Raw genomic sequence first — 19858 nt, 5'->3', positions numbered from 1 at the left:
GCGGTGCACTGGTAGTACCTTATTCTTTGGTGGTTTTCACAAGGTTTGGAATAGCCCATCACGCACAAAACAATTGACTTTAGCACGTTTGGCTTAAAAACAGCACAGAGGAAAGGATCACTTGGCTAAAGGAGCCAATATTTGCAGAAACATCTTGTTGAGTCTTTTGTGTTCCCTGCTGGGAATTTCTCCAATGGAAAATTAATGGAAATTAAATCAAGTAGCAACTCACCAGGGCTGTCAGCTGATTTCTGAGTAGAGCAGGTATTTATTTTCTCTTTCCACCAATAACTATATTCTTATCGTCGCTATAAATGAATTTTTAAAAGTGTTACGTAATCAATTGCTATTGCACATTAACAAGCTGTGATTCAACTTGTTAAACTTCCCTTGTGAAATGATAACTGAGAGAAGAAAAAGGCAGTGTGTAACTTCATGAAATTTTTCTGGAGTATGAATATAGGGGGGGTCGAAAAGGGTACCCCTTTCATCATGTCTGCTTTTTGGTTAGTACAGAGGACTGTGGGCTGCTGAAATAAAATTTCAGCTAATTAACTCTCCCAGCAGTTTAACATGGGAAAATACTGACAGTTCATACAGCTTTGCTAAGTCATGTTCTAAGGGATGGCTTGAAGATGTGTTATTTTCATCTGATAAAGTAGTAAAAATCACAGCTCTCATGGACAAAAGGTGGAAAATGGATGCTCGCTCTAAAGCTTGATTTAAGAGTACAGTTAAAATTCTGGCTGCAAAAAAGCTTCTCTAAATGTTCGTTTTTTACAGACTTGTGTTCATACAAGTTGAAGCTGAAGTGAGGCTCGAATTAACAAGGATAAATATTGACCACACAAATTTTTGTCCCCTGATTCAGTTTTGGGAACAGGCCTTATTCAGATTACTCCCAGAAATCATTAGATTTCTCACTCTCTCATAATGGTCTCTCTTCTCCCAGGTTTTGAATCAAACACCTCTTTCCAGAACTGACATTGTAATAACCCCCAGCCCACTCAGAACAACTCAGAAATACTGGACACTCCTACTGCAAACATTTTTCAGTGTTAGAGAACATATTGCATATACCTTAGAAATATTGTTCCATGTTGTCTTTGGTGAGCACAGCCCTTGCTTGCTGGATTATACTCTGAACTTAAGTTACTTGTGAAAATTTTTGTGAAGGCAACTTTTAAAACACCACATATTTTTCTGACTCTAGAAGAGTCTTCTGTGATTTTTTTCAATAATGGTAGTTTCAAAAAAAAAATCAAATGAGAAAGAAACTGCTTATTCTTGCAGAATAAAAAATGAGAAGATGAATCAAAAAATGAAGGCTGCGATTACTTTTTTGATTACTGCATTTGGATTATCCAAACTTTTGACTGTTCACCATGACAATAATACCGCAGCAGAGTTGCGCTAGACGTTTGGGTTTCCCTGTATAACTCAGGTGCCCTCCAGGCTAAAATGTGAAATCAGTTTTACTTCTGTGCATCTCTGATTCAAGAATGTGTGAGGCTGTGTTGATCACATTGTCTGATTGCAACAACTTCTTTTATTTTTTTTTTTTTGTACTTTTTTTTTTGAAAGTTGCCACCTTAACATTTTTCTGAAAAACTGGTCCTTCCAAGTTGCTAGGTTGTGTGCCCCGAATTACTGGTTAGGCCAGAAAAATCATGACTGTGAACACACGTGGAACAATCTAGTTTTATTTTGCTTTAGATTTTCATGAAGTATTTTGGAAAGATGGTATTTTTGACAGGTCTTCCACCATCAAGTGATTAAGGGGGTTCAGATACGCTCTTCTGAGTCTGGATACCCAAATAACATTTGTCTGCTGGAGTTGACAACACATGAATATGCTTAAACAGCTCTGATACGTGTAGCTTTATGCTACAATTGTTGGTTCTTACATCAATAGTTAAATGTTTAAATTCGTCTCAAATATGTTGCTTTGTAGTGAGGTATGCTGAAAGAAGGTATCAGTTAAAGAAGCTGGCCAAAGCTTTTTTCTTTCCCCTTTTTTTTAAATTATTTGGCTGTGTGTTTGCATCCAGCACTATCCATTTGAAAATCTCTGTTTTCTAATTATTCATCTTTGGGTAAGGCATAGGAGTTACTTAAGCGCGTGTTCATCTAAACGCCATTACACTGGGCACAGACCTTTGTGGTTACCAACAGTTCCATTTTCCAGGCAGAAGCATAGAAACCAAACCAGTTCAAACCAGTAGGAGTCTTGTACATCCCAGTGCCAGGGCGATTGGGCAGTCGACAGGCCAGCGGGAGCAGGAGAGAGCAGCTTTCTCTTTCGCCTCCTAGGCTGGGGTCTGTGCTGGGCAGCTCAAACATGCTTGGTCATCAGATGTCAGCCTGGATGGAGAGTCAGGAAAAATATAATGGTCGAGGATGAAGCCTTTGCTTTTTCACCTCCCATTCTGGTTTGTTTGGGGGGTTTTTTGTGGGTTGCTTTTTTTTTTTTTTTTTTTTTTTCCCTGGGTTTCTGCTTTGGAAAGGCAGGATTTTGCCAGTTCCCGGTACTGCAGTCCCAGAGGTAACGCAATTGGTGTGGTACTGCAAGGACTCTGTGTGCTGTTCTTCATGAGCCAGGTACGGCGGTGAGAAGTCACACAAACGTCATCCTTAGAGATATTTAAAGAACAAGGAGAGCCTTTTAAATACAAAGCGAGGATGCCGCCACGCTTGGCTGTCCTAAGGCGAGCAGTCACAGCCAGCAGAGGAACCACAGATGGGCATGTTGGGTAACAGCCTCGCTGGTCGGCCGGTTGACGGATCCCTTGTGACAGAGCATCCCTTCAGCGGCACTGAGCAGGGAGGGCAGGGAGGAGAGCAGGCGTACAAAAACCGGCACGATCTGAATCTGACCTTATTTGCAGTTCTATAGAACATGGCCCTGGTTGCAAAGCAAGACCCCAAAAAAATCAGTCTTAAAGCGTGTCTTATTGTTTTAATAATATTTTTGTTTGTGAAACATTTTTTGGAGGCTGTGACCGTTATAGGTGCTTGCTTCAAAGTGATTTATTGTGCTCTGCATATTGCTGTTTGCAGCTGAATACCTTTTGTTAGCAAATCTTGTTTGTGGATCATGTACAGAATCACAGAATCACATGGGGTTGGAAGGGACCTCTGGAGATCATCTAGTCCAACCCCCTGCCAGAGCAGGTCCACCCAGAGCAGGTTGCACAGGAACGTGTCTAGGTGGGGTTTGAATGTCTCCAGAAAAGGAGACTCCACCACCTCCCTGGGGAGGTGGTACAGACACAAACACGTGACTATGATTTTTTTCTGGCATTATAAGTTAACAGGTCTCCTTATAAGATAATCCTTTAAAGTGAAGGACAAATATGCATCTGATGTGTGGTTCTTTATGTTATTTTATATGAAATTAATGAATCAAAAATTCAACTATAAGGTCCTATGCAGGGGATGGAAGATGAGATGTAGAACAACAAAAAAAAATCATTTTGAATGGTGAAATGGTTCTTTTCTAATTTTCTGTGCTCATGCATATGTGCTCTTTGTCTCTCTTCCCAATTTGTGCCAATTCAATTGTGTACATTATCAAAACGTTAGTAAAACTTCCAGCCATTGCAGTTAATGCAGGCTCTGCCCTGTATTTCTCGCTATTAGCAGTCATCAGGTTGATGGTTGGACTAGAAAATCTTAAAGGTCCCTTCCAAGCTAGACAATTCTATGATCCCTGAAGCACAGAAGTGCCACTTTCCTCTCCAAACTGTTTGTCGTGAATGTTGCTTTAATCTGTTTCCATTGGCCAAGTTAGGAGTCCCACAGTTCTCAAAGTCCCAAGACAGGCAGTTCAGGGTCCTTTTTTATTCTTTTTTTTCCTATCGAGTAGTGCCTGAAGCACACCGATACTTTGTGTGTGCCTCTGTGTCTTGTCAGTGATCAATACCTTTCTGATAATGCAAACCAAGGGGTGAGTTGAACCCACTATTGAAGCTGCAGCCACAGCAATCAGGGCAGTAAGAGTAGCATCAAGAAAATGCTTTTTTCCCTGAAAAAGGGAAGAGTTTGGGGTAATTTGCAAAACTTTTGACATCATCAACAACAGGAAGGTAGGCTGCAGTGGTCTGAGGTCATGCTTTTCATCGGGCAGCTATCATTACACTACTGCTGTTCACTGCCAGAGCTTGCTCCTGCCAGGATGAGAACAGGACTCGAGCGTTTGAGCCAAGTGCTTTGGCATCAGCAAAAGGAAGAACTTCACAAATCAAAGACGGCACAGCCTGCTAAGATAAACTTGTGCTTCCCAACTCTCAGAATGCTGTGAAGAGAGATGCTGGCCTGGATTTGCTCCTCTGCTAAGATCTGCTGTGCAAACAGCAAAAACCTGCCATGTAGAGGATGGAGAGCAATTCCTGCTGCCCAGGGGAGCTCTTTGCTGGGCGCGTTGTCAGACGCACCTCCAGAGTCACTAGTGTCAGCTACACCATGCCTGTGGGATTGGGAGGGTGAAGGGGGGGCTTTTAGAGGTAGGAGTAGATGGGATGGGTGGTGCATCCAGAGAAACTTTCCTACGTACATCTTTTCCTTAATGTCAAGTTATATAAAGACTTTGCGCTGGAGGCAAAATAAGGCAAAGATTACCCTAAACAAGCTGGGGGAATTGTTGACCTGCCGAGTTGTGCTTAAGAGGGGAAGACAGTCAAGGATTTTATATGTGTGTGTGTAAAAAGAGATTGTTGAAGGGAAGTAAGAGAGAAATACAGTTCATCTATTTTGAAAAGCCAGAAGGTGATGGTGGAGAAGAGGCTGCAGTTAGGCTGTGCTGTCAGCTCCACTGGGGACTTGAAGCTGCACTGCAGTTCTTACATCTGTATTGAGATATGCAAAGGAGAAAGAATAAATTCAGTTTCCTTAATTTTGGGGCGGGGGGGGGGGGAATAATCAGAAATTATGGACATTCTAAAGAGAGCTTATTCCTTAAATAGAAGTGGTAAATTTTCAAAACACAGTAATGTTCTGCAAAGACAGTGTTCAGTTGCGGACCTCCAGGTTACACAAAATGCAGCATATCTACAGGAGAGCAACATAACCTACCTCTGGAAGTGGTCATGTTTGTATCGTATTAAAAATTCTCTCAGGTGATTGCTGCTTTCAGACAGTGACTCATTCTCCGTGAAGGCTGCATCTCTTTTCTCCAAAGTAGCTAACATCCTAACTGGGGGAGGAGGAGGTTGTGGTTGTCCAGCACTGCAGAGAGGACTTGATCAAAGTGGATGTTAAGCAGGCACCAAACCTTGACTGCAGCTTCTGAAGCTAGTCCTTGTCTTCCCTTTTACTAAAAGATGTATTTATTTGTTAGTGGCTTTATTTATATTCACCTTTGAATTTTTATTAAAATAAAATGTAGCAGGATATTTTTTTCTCCCAGAGATTCTCTGATGGTTGTAGAAAAAGGCAGGCATGCTAGGTGAAGCCCAGCATTTGCTGTGTTGTGCATGAAAAGAATTATTTAAATAATTTTAGCAAAAACTTTAAATGTCAACGCCTCTGTGGCTGTAAATACTCTCATTTGTTATCATGGAGCATTGCACATGCTCAGCTACTTCTAGGGTTGTTATATGAAGACAAAGAAACTAGACCGTTAGGCCAGTTCTAATAGTATGGAAATACCAAAAAGATGGGAAATGTTGTACATTGTTGACTAACAGTGGAAAGAGTCCACTTCTCTATATGGGAATAGGAGGATAATTTAATTCTGTAATGGAAAATGATGCCATGTTGTCTGTGTGATCTTTGGTAGACAGACATAGAAACAAGGTTAGTAGTATCAACCATGAGGTGGATATTTTATAACTACTCAATAAGACCTTGGTAAATTTTTACAATGTGCATCTGAGGTTTAATAGAGAATACAGCTCCCAGCAGACAGTATGGAAGGTGGTGAAGATGGTGTCTTCAAGTTGAAGAAGGTGTCTTCATCACAATTCATTTTTTGCTGTGATTTCTTCAGGTGACTATTACTATCATTCATGTACCTCTCAGTATCAGGAGTAACATTATGGAAGTGTGAGATTGGCTAACGTGAGCATAATACCAGACCCATAATAAGTGATCGGCTGTTGTATGTCATGCTAATTATTGCTTGGAATATTTGTTACAGCAGTATTTTCCTAGGGGGAAAAAAAAAAAAAGCAAAAGCATACTCTGCTATGTTATTTAAAAATCTAGAAGGGTTATGGGTTCATAAACAGTTACTAACACAAATATTACCAGGGAGAGTGTTTCCATCTAGCAGAACATAATGGAGAACAAGCTGGACCTAGTACTAGCCAGAGGCTGGGCAGTGTATTCTCAATTTGCCTTTGATACCTGCCTGCCACAGTTCAGTTAGTTTATTGTAACAAAAAAAAAAGGTTGAATTTCAGACAAGAACACTAAAGATGACAGTAGAGTTAAGCCAGATGTATTCTGCTACCGCATACTGTGTCAGTGGTTTCATTCTTTTAAATGCAAAGCATTCAAATAATTAAAAATAAAAATAAATAAATAAAATAAAAAAAAAAAACAAAAAACAAAACAAACCAAAACAAAACCTGCTCCTGGACTTGTAGAGCAAACCTGTTATAGCACAATGAATGTTTGATGTTAAAAGCATCTTAGAAAAACATTTAGATCGGGAGTATTTATAAATATTCCTAATACCTCCCTTCAGTTTTAATCCATGTAAATTGACCATCTTGTATGCTCACAGTGGTTTATCAAAAAAACCAAAGGAGTTTCATAAGACTTCCTAATCCATTTTTATTTTCATAATATTGCCATTTTTATAAAGTTATATCTTTATTTCATTCAAAATAGAAGTATCTATTTTTGTTACCTTTTCCTATAACAATGTTACAGATCGTAGATAAACTACTTGGAAACAAATGGCAGAGCAATAATTTGCAGATTGGGTTTACCCAAGTCTCCCACCGCCCCGATAGAACCAGGAGTGGTAATTGCTGACCCCAGCTCTTTCTGGGTCCTCTCCCAGTTGGAAGGTGTTTCATATATTGCCACTTGCAGATTATTAAATACAGGTCTTCCCCTGCACTCAAATGATGTGTTATTCCCCCACCTGCTTGATAATGCAAGCTGCGTTTTTTGATGATTTGATATTACCGTGTTGCAGTCATCTCAGTTACAGTGAAATTTTAACTTCAGGTCAATTTGTTTCACCAGGATTGTTGCGTGTATTTTAAAAATATAATCAACACACAAAAACTTTTTTTTTTTTTTTTCATTTTCATCTCACAATAAAAGGGCAATGTTTTCCCTTCCTTCGAAGAAGGGGATCAAAGGTGAAAAATCAGAGCTCTGGAATTTCTTGAGGGCTCGCATGACTTCCCAGTGGCTTTAAAGAGAACGTGTTGTGTATCCGTAGTTGTCACAAATCACCACTTGTTTGCTGCTGGGTTTTAAATGCTAGGACTGCTTATAAATTAATAAATATACATTAATAGGTGGCGAAGGAGTCCAGAATAAAATGCTTGTTTAGTTTAAGGTAGATCTGAAGGTTATAGAAACAATAATGTTGCATAGTATAAGTGAACTATGGCAACTTGCTTGATGGTCTTTAATGTAGTATAATGCAAAGTAGTGGTGCGTAGTACTGGTTTCCCTACCATGACCAATCTTTTTCGCTTCATGCTGTTCCAGCAAGGATGATCATAGCATGACTGCAATGTTGCCAGACTTGTGCATGAAACATCACTTTTCACACTGAGACATGTGCCTGTGGTATGTTATGAAGGCACAACTCTAGGTCTAGTTTTTGATTTTTAACTTATAATTTGACATGGAGGATGCTTAACGTTCCTAACATGAGTGAAACAAAATACTGACTCATCTGCCACCACTGCTCATTGTGAACATTTGTCAGTTAGAAAATTAGTTCAAGAAGGACAGGGAACTGCTGGAGAGGGTACAGCGGAGGGCTACAAAGATGATGAGGGGCCTGGAGCATCTCTCTGATGAGGAAAGGCTGAGGGACTTGGGTCTTTTTAGTCTGCAGAAGAGAAGACTGAGGGGAGATCTGATCAATGCTCATAAACACTTAAAGGGAGAGTGTCAAGAGGATGGGGCCGGTCTTTTTTCAGTGGTGCCCAGTGACAGGACAAGAGGAAATGGGCACAAACTTGAGTATAAGAAGTTCTATCTAAACATGAAGAGGAACTTCTTCACTTTGAGGGTGGCAGAGCCCTGGAAGAGGCTGCCCAGAGAGGTGGTGGAGCCTCCTTCTCTGGAGACATTGCAAACCCGCCTGGACACGTTTCTGTGCAACCTGCTCTGGGTGGACCTGCTTTGGCAGGGGGTTGGACTAGGTGATCTCCAGAGGTCCCTTCCAACCCCATGTGATTCTGTGATTCTGTACCCTAAGAGAACATCCTGAGTTGGGAAAATATGGAAACAATTTTAATTGTTTACAGGCTAAAGAGGACCCTTCCACAGGAGATTATTTTAAAGTCATCATCAGTGGGATTGTTAAGGAGGAGAGGAGCATCTTCAGTGCAGTAGCTAGTGTTGAATAATGAAGAAATACATATAGTAACAGAGTCTAGTGTCTGACATCAGTAAATGCTGGCTGCTGTCTAGAACGGGTAATCAGATGGTCTAGACTTTCTCGTTTTCTTGCTGAAATCTTTTTGCTTTACATAGATACCTAAATATTCTTGTGGAGAGTGCGGTTATTCCAGCCTGGGATCTCTGGGACAGTCAGGCGCACATGCCATACAGCATACGCGCAGGGAGTGATGTTGTTCTTCAGGAAGCCCTGACCTTTCCACACGCTGACTGTGCCGAAGGCTCCTTCAGCCGCAGGAGGCCAGTGGCCGCAGGGACGCTTTGGCCTGGCTCTGCAGTCACTTTTGGCTCCTGCCCAGTAAGTCCTACTCTGCCTGGAGACTTCTGAGACATTTCCTTACTGCACATCCGTCTCCTGGAATGGGCTGGCAGATTTTAGTTGTTTTGTAGTGTCTGATTTTATATCCAGCAATTTAAAAAGACGTTCAGTTCATACCCATGCAACAAATGTTTAAATCATAGGATGAGAAGGTAGCCATCCATGAGGTTATATTTGGTTCCTGTGGAAGAAATTAAGTTGATAAAGATCTTTGAAAGGGTTGAACAATTGCTTTAAAGGCAAGAAGAAAGACTGACATTTAGCTTAAATATCTTTCATCTTTATAAGAGATGGTTCAGAGAAGAGATGGCTTTGTGCCTTATTTGTTTCAAGACCAGGTGCCCTTGTTTGAAACGCTTTGTGTTGGTTAGGCCTGGAGATCTTCTGGTGGTGGTACTTCACCATTCATAATGTCAACTTGGAATTTCAGGTGCTAACTAAACAACAGAAGCCTCTCATCTGTACCCTCCTGAAAAATCGGAAAGACTTAATGGTAAACTACATGCCACCTGAAATGAAATTATACAGTGGAAAGGGATTATACAGTGTAGAGTGTGTGCAATATGGTTTTACTTAGGGCAGGATATATTTTTAATGTGGTGGTATCTATTTCAGTCTGTAATCTAGCACACTTTTTCCTAAAACAGAAGGACCCAGTCCTGACTTAGCTCTTCGATGGATCACCGGTCAGTCAGAACATCAGCTTGTCTCCTGAGTCATCGTGGCGTAGAATTGGTAAAGGTAGTTTCTTCCTACAGGAATGTCTTCAGGGGCTTTGCTTTATATTTTTCACGTTTAGCTTTGAGCAACCAGGGGTATCAAACAGTGGCCGCATCTCTGGCTGACTGAGACATTATCATTCAGAAAATCCTGTTGCCTTTTCTTCCTTGGCAAGTGGCATATCCCAAACTGTGGCTTAATAAACATAGAAAGAGCTTGATGTAAAGAAATACTGAAGTTACTGTGTATATTCACGTCAGAAAGGAAATGTATAGGAGATGTCATAGTAAATAAAGCAATGGCGAGCTTAGAGGTTCTGCTGTGCATGTCTTGTATTGTGAAAACAACAACAATCAGAAAAGTAACTAAATTAAACCTGATAAAAGGTAATATTTGTCTCCTGAATAACATAACTAATTTGCAGTGCTCCCTGCTGTAGAGCATGATTGAAGCCCAGACACGAGGACAATGTATACAGAGGATGGAGATAATGTGGAAAAGAAGAGTATCCAGGGCCATAGCTGATAGAAGATGTATTGGAAGATCTACGGCATTTTGTTTGTGTTTTTTAGTCTCGTCACAGAGTATAAGGAAATTCATAATTCCTGGGAATGGGGGGGTATATTGATTGTGGGAACATCCCTATTGCATCTTGCTTTGAAACAGCGTTGGCCACAGAATGCTGGACCAAATGGCCTGCAAAGCCCCACATACAAAGTGTGAGAGTTTATGCATTACCAATATTTGCACTGTATGCCGTACTGCCCGACCTGAAAAGTATCTGGAGGTGCTGTTATCTTAATAATGATCTTTCTTGAGAAAATGAAAACCGAGGAAGGAAAATCATTAAAATCTGGCCTGTAATCAGGTTGGATGTAAAGATAAATGTTAGTCGTGTTTGTTACTGAATTTTGAAGGAAACATTTTAATCACCATTTCAAAAGAAAGAAGAAGTTCACTAGCACTAATTAATTCCAACTGCATTAGCTGTAAACAAGCGATGAAGAGAACAGCAGTGGGGTTGTATTGTTCATTACAGATGACTGAGCTATCCTTCTGAGTCAAATCCAGGAGATTTCAGCAGAGACAGGGAAATAATACTGTCCTTGTAGAAGATGTGAGTGAGACCATATCAATAACACTAGGAGCAGCTCTGTTCATTATGAATGTACTCATATCGACAAGAGATGGACACAGACTTGTAGGATGATCAGGGAAATGGAAAGAGAACCCATGTAAAGAGGTGTAGCTCGATGCTCTCCATGGAATGTAAGTGCGTAGATAAAATAGCTGTGAGCTAGCTATCACGGGTACTCTGTTGTCAACATAGCCCTGCAGAACTGGTCCAAGGACATGGAGATGAAGGGAAGGTGGGAGCGGAGAGGACAAGATGAGCTAGCTCTGTGCCTTCCCTGTTCTGTAACAGGTTTCTAACAGATTGAGAAGGAAAAAAAAACCAACCAGTTGTGAGGTGAACCATGGTGTGCGTCTCCTGGGTCACTGCAATAGCAGGGATGACCCTGGAAGATACTTTACAGTTCTGTGACCTATTGGCTCATGTATGCCATAGAAACAATGGTTTAATTTTTGGAAATTCCACTCTTTGGGATATAATATCTCACCTTGGCAGGAAGCAGAGGGCGGGCATCTCAGAGGTGTTTCTCTAGTCTCCAGATCTCTTTCAGCAGTACTGGTGGCTGTGGGCAGCCTTGTCCAGAATTGGTGACTTTTTCTTTCCAATTCTGTTTGCTTCTAGCTTTAAAAAAAATAAAGAGTTGTAAATATTAACCATAAACAGAAAGTGACTCTGTGGGTAATTTTTGAGACTGATTTGATTTCAGCAAAGTGCTTGCCATCTTCTTCACATTAGTAGTTACACGTAGCGACAGGGCAGCGTGCTTGTAGCTCTGATTTGGTGAGAGAAGAACTCGCAGGCTTTTTCAAGTGTTTCATCAATGCATATTTTATTAGGAAAAAATATACATTTTAATGTGTGAAGGGAAAAAAGCAATTAAATATTATTTAAAAATTGACTTTCATCAGCTTTTTAGAGATAAATTGTGCTAAACAAATTATCCATGTCAATGTGTTAAGACTACGTATAGGCATTGATTTTCTAGAACATATTTTGGGAATTTAGAATTAAATTCATCCTAAGTGGGAATCATACTTTTTGCAATAGATAAGGGGGAAACAAGAAGGAATAGCAAAATGTTTCTGGCCTTATATTTTGTATTTTACTTTGGAAAAGACAGAGTTCCCACAGCACTTGGCATAAGGATATCTTTAGCTAATCGCTGGTAAAATAATTCTTCTCAAAAGTTAAGGAAGATTTATGGGGAAAAGAGTTTTTGCAAAAGGCTCAATGAGAGCGCTGGGAAAAAGAGACATCGGATGCAGCAGTATTTATCTGGGGGCTCTGACTGCGGGGCTGGGTGAGGCTGCTGCTGCTCAAACAGCGCTGCTCCGCAGCAGCAGGCTCTGCAGCGGGGACACCAGCTACCTGGAGGGGCAAGGTGTCTTACCCTCTCTCTCTGCTACCAGCTGGCATCGGCTGTCCCCTTAGCACATCACAGTGCTTCTTGGCACCGTTCTGGTTACATTTGATGAGCTGGGACCCTCAGGAGCTTGTGGTATTTTTTTAACTTTTCCATCTTTTTCTGTTTTCAGCATGATAATTCGTATTGCATTGAGCAGTACCTGTTGGGCATTGTAACAAGTGGTCCAGCCCCTTTCCCTGAAGAAAGCATCAGAAGTGTGACATTTTCTTTCTCTAAACAGTACCCCATCAAAGTGATCCCATTTATGAAAGGGGGTGCGCCTGCGAACAGGCTGAAACAGCATCTAAGGCAAAGGCAGAAAAGGGATGAACATTAATATATTGGGTAATATTTGGGATAATTGCTCTGTTGCTTCAGGGCACTATTGACACTTGGTTTGTAGAGACTGAATTATTTATTGTGTCAGCAAATGGCCTCTAAAGTACAGAAAATGGAACAGAAAAACTTCTTAGAAAATCTTCAAGGTTTGTGGGTGTCTGTAAGGTATAACCGTTCTCTGCAGGGTTCTGTTATTCCTTTCTGAATTTAAGTTTTGCTTTGCACTTATAATTTATCAAGTGATTACCATTTATTTGATTGTTCTATTTTGAAGCAGCTGGCTTCTGTGTCATGCTCCTTCTTCAGCTTCTGTCGTTGCCCTGAGTGCTCTGCACCTAAGTTCTCCTGATATGTCACAGCTGTTTGAAAAGTAAAAATTATTCATTGGGTCAGCTTTTTCAATATATAGAATAAATTATTCCTGTTAACTGCGGCTTATCTCCAGGTGTTGAATTTGGCTTGCTTAACTGTTCCCCTTTACACAGAGCATTTAAAAACAGTAGATCTTAACGTAGATCTTACCAGCAGCCAATAATGAGAGCTGTGTTTTCCTCTCCCTCCCCACCCTCAGCACACTGTATCCTGTGTTTTGTAAATCAGAGAGCCAAATGACAGAAATTGCAGTAATTTCACATCCTTTTTGTTGCTGGTGCAGCTCTGCCAGCATTCCCCGAAGAGGTCTGGTGCAGTGGTAGCCTACAGAACAGCCAGGGTAGGGTCACTAGGTTGTAGGGAGCGGAGGGGCACTGGGAAAGGGTGTTCCAGGGGCTCCCTGAGGGTGTGCCTGGCTCAGGAAGCCGTCTGTCCTCCAGGGGCTTGAGGAGGGGCCGGGGGTGACTGAGAGACAGTGTATGGGAGAGTACGTCAGCCAGCCTTTGGAACCAAATATCATGTTTTCTTGGTTATCTAAATCTATGAAATGGTTGTAAAAATTAATTTATTGTTTTATTTTAAGTTTTAGTGCTTTTAATGATAATAGCTAGAGAAATACTTGTTTTTAGAGAGTCCTCTTTTTGTGGAGTGCTGGAAGCTGATGCGAGAAAGAATAAAGACTTTGAGAAACACGCCTGCAATACACACCACTTTCTCTTGAGTTCTTCTGTTGAACGTACTTTCTTCTCCAGGATGCTGAGAACCACTCTCTGTGAACGTCTCCCATGTGATACGACTAATTTGCAGAGACTTTTTATTGTCTTTAAACCATTACAGTCCATCAGCTCTCCTTGGTCTCTAACAGACCAGCCAGACTTCCAAAGGTCCTTGGAATAATTGAATCACAAAATCTTTCAGCTTGGCTGAGGGTGGTGGAGAGCTTTGAGGTGGCCTTTGAAGCACTTTTCTTTTTTCCTTGCAAAGTTCAGGTATATATATCTTTTAGAAGAAAAGTTCCTATATTAGCATAATAACAAATTTTATCATAATTCATTTCTAGTCGCTGTCAGTGTCCTAAAAAATTGCTGGTGTATAACCAGAACAGCAGAGAGAGACACACAATTATTTTGTATATAAACTAGTTTGCAAATATCACCAAGTTAAGAGTGAAAGAGGTTTGGCCATGATGAACAAAGGCAGAAATCCCTGGCTTCTAATTGGTGCATGGTATTATTGTGTCTGTGCTTCGGATATCAAACACCAGTTCTCTTTTTAGATGTGCAAATAGCAATGCTCCTTTAAGTTTTAAGATGTATCATTATAGTACTGTAATGATTTAATATAATCATTGGAAATATTTCCCTGTGCTTTTTGCTTTATTGTGAAAAGTGGCAGCTTTTACCAAAGAGTGCTTAGGACCTCGGACTGGTTATATGGGTCATTCTATCTATAATTTTTCCTTTTGTCTTTGGCAAGCAGGTTAATTTTTAATCTTTATAATCAAGAAACAAACCTAACAGCAACTAGCAAGATCATTCATTTATTTGTACTGTCAGTATTTTGAGTTGTTAGATGGTAACCAAATATTATCATAAAGGTAAGGTATTTTACGGATGAATAATATTTTGCTGCACAATACTGTAGATCTTTGCTCAAGACAGAAGAGTGGTTGTAGTTACTTTAGATATCTGGAGTCACAGCCTGATAGAGGCTGTGGCTTTTCTTGATAAAGCATGGCTTTTCTTGCTGATTCCTTGTTAGGATGTTGCCTTTGCCATTAATAATGAATTGAAGAAAAGTAAAATCTTTTTACTTCACCACAGAATGTAATTTAGGATTTTTGTTTCTTTCAGAAGTACTTCTGTTATTACTAGTGCACTGATTATAATGATTCATTATATAATGAATCATATTTTTGGTATACAAAAACCCGTAACAACGTTTGTCTATCAGTCTTGATGCAGTGCTCAGTATGAGAGCATCAGTTTGATGTGGCTGTAATCAGGTGGTCAGAGTAAGACTTCTGAGGTCTCTCTATGAGCATTTAGAAGTGTAAGGATGGGAGGGAGAGAGCAATTTAAATATACTGTTATTTTGTCTTAGTTGTAGCATATTAATGCACGTATATTTATACGGTACTTCCTTAACAAAAGGTCAAGATGTTTTGTGAACCACTGTCATAAGCTGGTTTTTGGGTGGAGGACAGAAGCCAGCTAACATAGCATGCTAGCATTTTTGTGCCTGACCGCCGCTGTTCTTGATCAATCCTAGTTAAAGTTTTTTATTTCACTTATTTTTTACTGGGTGCCTCTGGTGGGGATAGCAGTAAGAAAAAGGTAAGCGCATGCCTCTGCCAAACCAAAGGAAAATGTAAGTCTTTTAATAAATCTGAATGTTTCAGGCATACGGGCTTCAAGTGGTTATTGTTTAGGAAGTAGGATAAGGAAAGGCAAGCTCAGCAGTGCTGGAACAGCAGAGGGACGTGGCTCTGGAGAAGAAGGTGGTCTGTGACCGTCAACTTCTATAGCCAACCTGCACTTGAAGTAATTGGAATCTGTTCTCTGTGGGCTCATTTCCTGGTGCTGGAGCTTCTATTCCCTCGCAGTCTGGTCCTGCCAGCTCCCCCCTCTCACCTTCTCAACGGGAGTAGAGCCCTAGTGAAGAAACGCTGCCTGGTCTGCACTCGGGCTGTGTCGGGGCAGCTCCAAAGCATAGGAGGGCACTTTCCATTGGGTGAACCCGTGCATCGTTGCTTTGAGCATCACTGTGCTGGAGTTGGAGGTCACAAGTCAGGGAATTAATTGAAAGCTTTGGCATTGTGGACAGGGAAAATAATTTTTTTTTTTTCCTTTGCTTAAAATGAAGTTAAGTTGTTCTTTTAAATAAGGTCAGTTTTATCAAAAACACCTGCTACCACTACCAGTTTCTCTGCTAAAAGAAAATTCTCCAGGACCCTTAAAATATGGTTGGGTAAAGTACTGCCCATAATATGTAGTCTTTCCAAGAGGAAGAATTGCAGGCTTTTTTGTCTAAGCCAGGCAAATAATATAAGATAGACCAAAGCCTTCAAAAATAGAATAAAATGTGCATTTTTAAAGGATTTTTGAGAGAAAGTTCTGTTTAAAAAAAAATTCCAACCAGAGATGATAGTGTGGCTGATAGAGAGAAGAAACAACAGAGGTGTGGTAAGATGTGTCCAGATGGGAATAACGCTTACTAGGGAGTGTGAAGGTGATGGTGGCCAGAAGAGGACCTGCGCACCTTTCACAAAGGGAGGTCTGGGAGACGTTCCCTCGCCAGAAGGTTGCTGGCAGGGAGGAACCGCACCAAAACCCTAAGCTGGATTCAGTCCCGTAAGGAAACACAAGCCCTAGGGGGAGTCAGCTGCCGGCTGAGGCAACGTGACAGTAGGAGATTGGCTGTTGTGTCATGTTTTGACCTGGCTATGGTACAAACAAGCGGTTTGGGACACTTGCATAGCCTTGGACTCATCTTGCACCCTCTTTTGCTCTTCTTTGGAGCTTAAATCCATCCTTTCCTCGCACACGGGTCTGACAGAGGAAGATGTGATCGTTTCTTAACACCATTAAATGAATTTTTTAAAAAAGGTAAATTCATCAGCAAAACAAAGAAAAGGATTGAATAAGAGTGAGGGTAGTAACTAAATTGAGTTTGATCTTGGCTATTAAAGAGAAGGACTATTTTAAATACCAGGCTGGCCAGGTTAGAGTATTGCAGAGATCAAGTGAAACCATTCATCCTGCCGAGGAAGCGAGCAGACATGAAGCTGAGAGACATGGGCCGGCAGTAAAAGATCTGTCCCCAACAGCCTCTAACTTCTGCTGCTTATTTCTCAGCTGGTTTATTAAAATTCAGCTATCGTCATGTGTTTGGAGTTACAAAGACTTGGAAATAAAGGATCTAAAACTGTTTGGTCTCAGATGCAGACAGGGCTGACACAAATATATCCATGCAGAAGTTGGAAGGCTGCGTTTGGAGCCTGGGATGTGGGATTAGAGGAAAGAAGAAATCTTCGTAGCTATATAGTAGATGATTTTACAACTGATTTGGATTTCATTGCACCTAATAACAGTATAAGCAACGGCAGGGATTATAACTTCACTCCGCAGAAAATCACCTTAGCAGTGGTGGAATAAATGGTTTGGGAACAAGCGATGCATAACAGCCAAGTTATTCTCCCCTCTGAGTGCAAATGCTGTTCAACAGCTGTCTGCAGGTTCAACTTCCCAGCGGAGGAAGCTGGAAAAGACTAGGGCAGTCTTAAGACATCAGCTCGCATGTGATGGTGACTAAATGCAGATGGCCAAAGTGGTTCCTGTCTTCAGATTTATGCTCTGACTCTCCCTCGAAGGCTGCTGTGCCTGCAGTGGGGCTGGCTGAGTGGTACATGAAATATGTGTGTTTACGTTTGTGGGCCAAACTGTAAAAATGCGTTTGGGAGCAGAGGCACATAAGCTAGCACTTGCAGCTGCTAAAATTCTTGTGGCTGGGAAGTACAAGCGGAGCATTCCTTGTTTGCTGGCTGCAGCTGAGGAACAGTAAGTAGTCAAAATGACTGTGATTCAAAATGGGCAGGGAAAAAGTCCAAAGTTTTATTTATTTGGGCTTTCCATATTGAAAACCTGTTAAATCGGATCAAGTAGGAAAAAAACATTCCAGTAATTGCAAGAGTGTGGTTTAGCATGGTTAGAAATGGGGGGGGGACGACTCATGACCACTCTTGTCTTTTGCCTACCCATGAAAACTTTCATCTTAGGCACGTGATGACAATTTTGGGACATTATTGGCAAAATTATTTGGAGTGAAGGTTGTTTTTTCAGAGCAGCAGTCTGAGTCATTGTAGAGGGGGAAAAAACCATCAATACAGAAGAGCTAGAAGTTGAATTTATAGACTATTTGGAGCAACTTTGCAATTAGCTCTGGGTCTAGACTCTGACGTCTTGACACCAACTTGGCAAACGCTTGTAACAACTGCTGTAGCGAGGTTTTGCAATTCTGCAGAGGCCTGGACGGGAGCATGTTAGTCCTACACAGAGAATAGCCTTGTTGGAGGGCTGATTGCAAACACGAGGGAGCAGCTTCTCCAGCATATGGGGAACCTGTGGTCAGTTTGTCCTCATATGTTGTAGAAGTGGATATATCAGTGGTTCATCCACAGCTGGATAAAGGAGTAGGGACGGTCAGCATAGTCCTGCAGGAGAGGACTACAGAGCAGCTGAATGCTTCTCAGAGACAATGACAGTTATTAATGTTCCTGGTAATCTTCCCTGGTTTTGCATCTCTGTGTCTTCATACAAGAAAAAAAAAATCTTAGACGGTTAGCTTTAAGGATATACATAGCTGAAATTCGTGAAAAAGAAAACAGGGTCAAACTAATGGAGTGTCACAATAATCCTAACGTTTTATACAAAGATGTATTCTCTTTTCCCTCTGTCTTTCTTATTTATGCTGAGCTGGTGTGCTTAAAGTAGCCACTTGGTGTGCTCAGGTGGCTAAAAGTAGACAAAAGCTTTGAGAACTCTGGTTGGTGGCTTTCTTCGATTACTGCGTTAGGGTTTGGACTGTTATTAAAAAAAAATAAAACCATTAGAGGAAGTTAAGTATTTGCTGATGTGTTTCGTCCCTCCCATTCACTGTGTTTCAGAAAATCTTCAGAAGAACTGGACATGGATAAAGTAACAGCAGCCATGGTACTCACCAGTTTATCCACCAGCCCTTTGGTCCGCAGCCCTCCTGTCCGACCCAACGGTAAGCCTTCAGAGCAGCACCCAGGCAAGGGCTGCAGGGAGGGGTGGCAGGGCTGTGTACAGGGAGCTTGTTTCCAGGAGTTGTGGCCGTGGTGGAGGACAAAGTGTGAGTGGCTGTCTTCTGGCAGTGGTCCATGCGTGCTGGGGATTGTACTGAAGGAACTTTGCTCTGACAAAGTCTGTGGTGCAGTGGTTGCAGGAATCAGAAGGAACCTTCCGTAACCATAAAATAGCTCCAGTCTATGAAATAGGAGATACCTCATTTTGTAAGTGGGAGATGAATGCTGCAGGTCTCCTGACCTCACAGGAATGCTAATTTTCCAAACAGCTTGTTTTCATTTGCCCATATGTACTGAACTCAACAGCAGTGGTTAAAAAGTGCATTAAAAAGAGCGTGGCCAGCAGGTTGAGGGAGGTCATCCTCCCCTTCTACTCTGGCCTGGTGAGGCCCCATTTGGAGCACTGTGTCCAGTTCTGGGCTCCCCAGTTCAAGAGGGACAGGGAACTGCTGGAGAGGGTACAGCAGAGGGCTATGAAGATGACTGAGGGAATGGAGCATCTCTCTTACGAGGAAAGACTGAGAGACCAATATGTAAAGGGTGGGTGTCAACAGGATGGGGTCAGGCTCTTTTCAGTTGTGCCCAGCGACAGGACAAAGGTCAATGGGCACAAGGAACACAGGAAATTCCATCTCAACATGAGGAAAAAGTTCTTTACTTCAAAGGGTGACAGAGCACTGGAACAGGCTGCCCAGAGAGGAGTCTCCTTCTGTAGAGATCTTCAAAACCCGCCTGGGTGCGTTCCTGTCCAACCTGCTCCAGGTGAACCTGCTTTGGCAGGGGGGTTGGACAAGATGATCTCCGAAGGTCCCTGCCAACCCCTACCATTCTGTGATTCCGTGGTTCTTGTCCCCACCCCATGGAAGTCAGATCAGATCTTACTCAACACTGCGATGAGGCAAAGCCCTTCGAAATCACAACCCTCGGCAGAGAGGCTGTGTGGTTTGCATGGCGACAGGTCTGTTTCTGCCGATGCAGGATTAGACCCTCAGTTCCTGTGCCCTTTGTAACTCTCTGATGGTCTACCATCAAATCCATGCTCCCTTAAAAGACTACTCCATTCATGGTATAGCAGTTGACATACAAATAAAAAACAATCTAAAAAGTTAGTGGTAATAAGGAGATTGCTAATGAAATATA

General features: G+C 41.5%; 1 protein-coding gene across 2 annotated transcripts in view; it reads left to right on the top strand.

Annotated features, from left to right (window-relative positions):
- The window catches only part of ZNF704 (zinc finger protein 704), a 100308-nt gene that overhangs the window by 55403 nt on the left and 25047 nt on the right, over positions 1 to 19858 (top strand). For both annotated transcript variants that reach the window (XM_074145283.1, XM_074145284.1), the window contains exon 3: positions 18557 to 18660. In XM_074145283.1, coding sequence (XP_074001384.1) covers positions 18557 to 18660 — 104 coding nt within the window. The remainder of the gene's footprint in view (positions 1 to 18556; positions 18661 to 19858) is intronic.

The sequence above is a fragment of the Numenius arquata genome, chromosome 3 (assembly GCF_964106895.1).
Source record: "Numenius arquata chromosome 3, bNumArq3.hap1.1, whole genome shotgun sequence".
NCBI classification, from domain to species: Eukaryota; Metazoa; Chordata; class Aves; order Charadriiformes; family Scolopacidae; genus Numenius; species Numenius arquata.
Note: the sequence above shows the minus strand (reverse complement) of the source record. Positions and strands in the feature narration are given on the sequence as shown.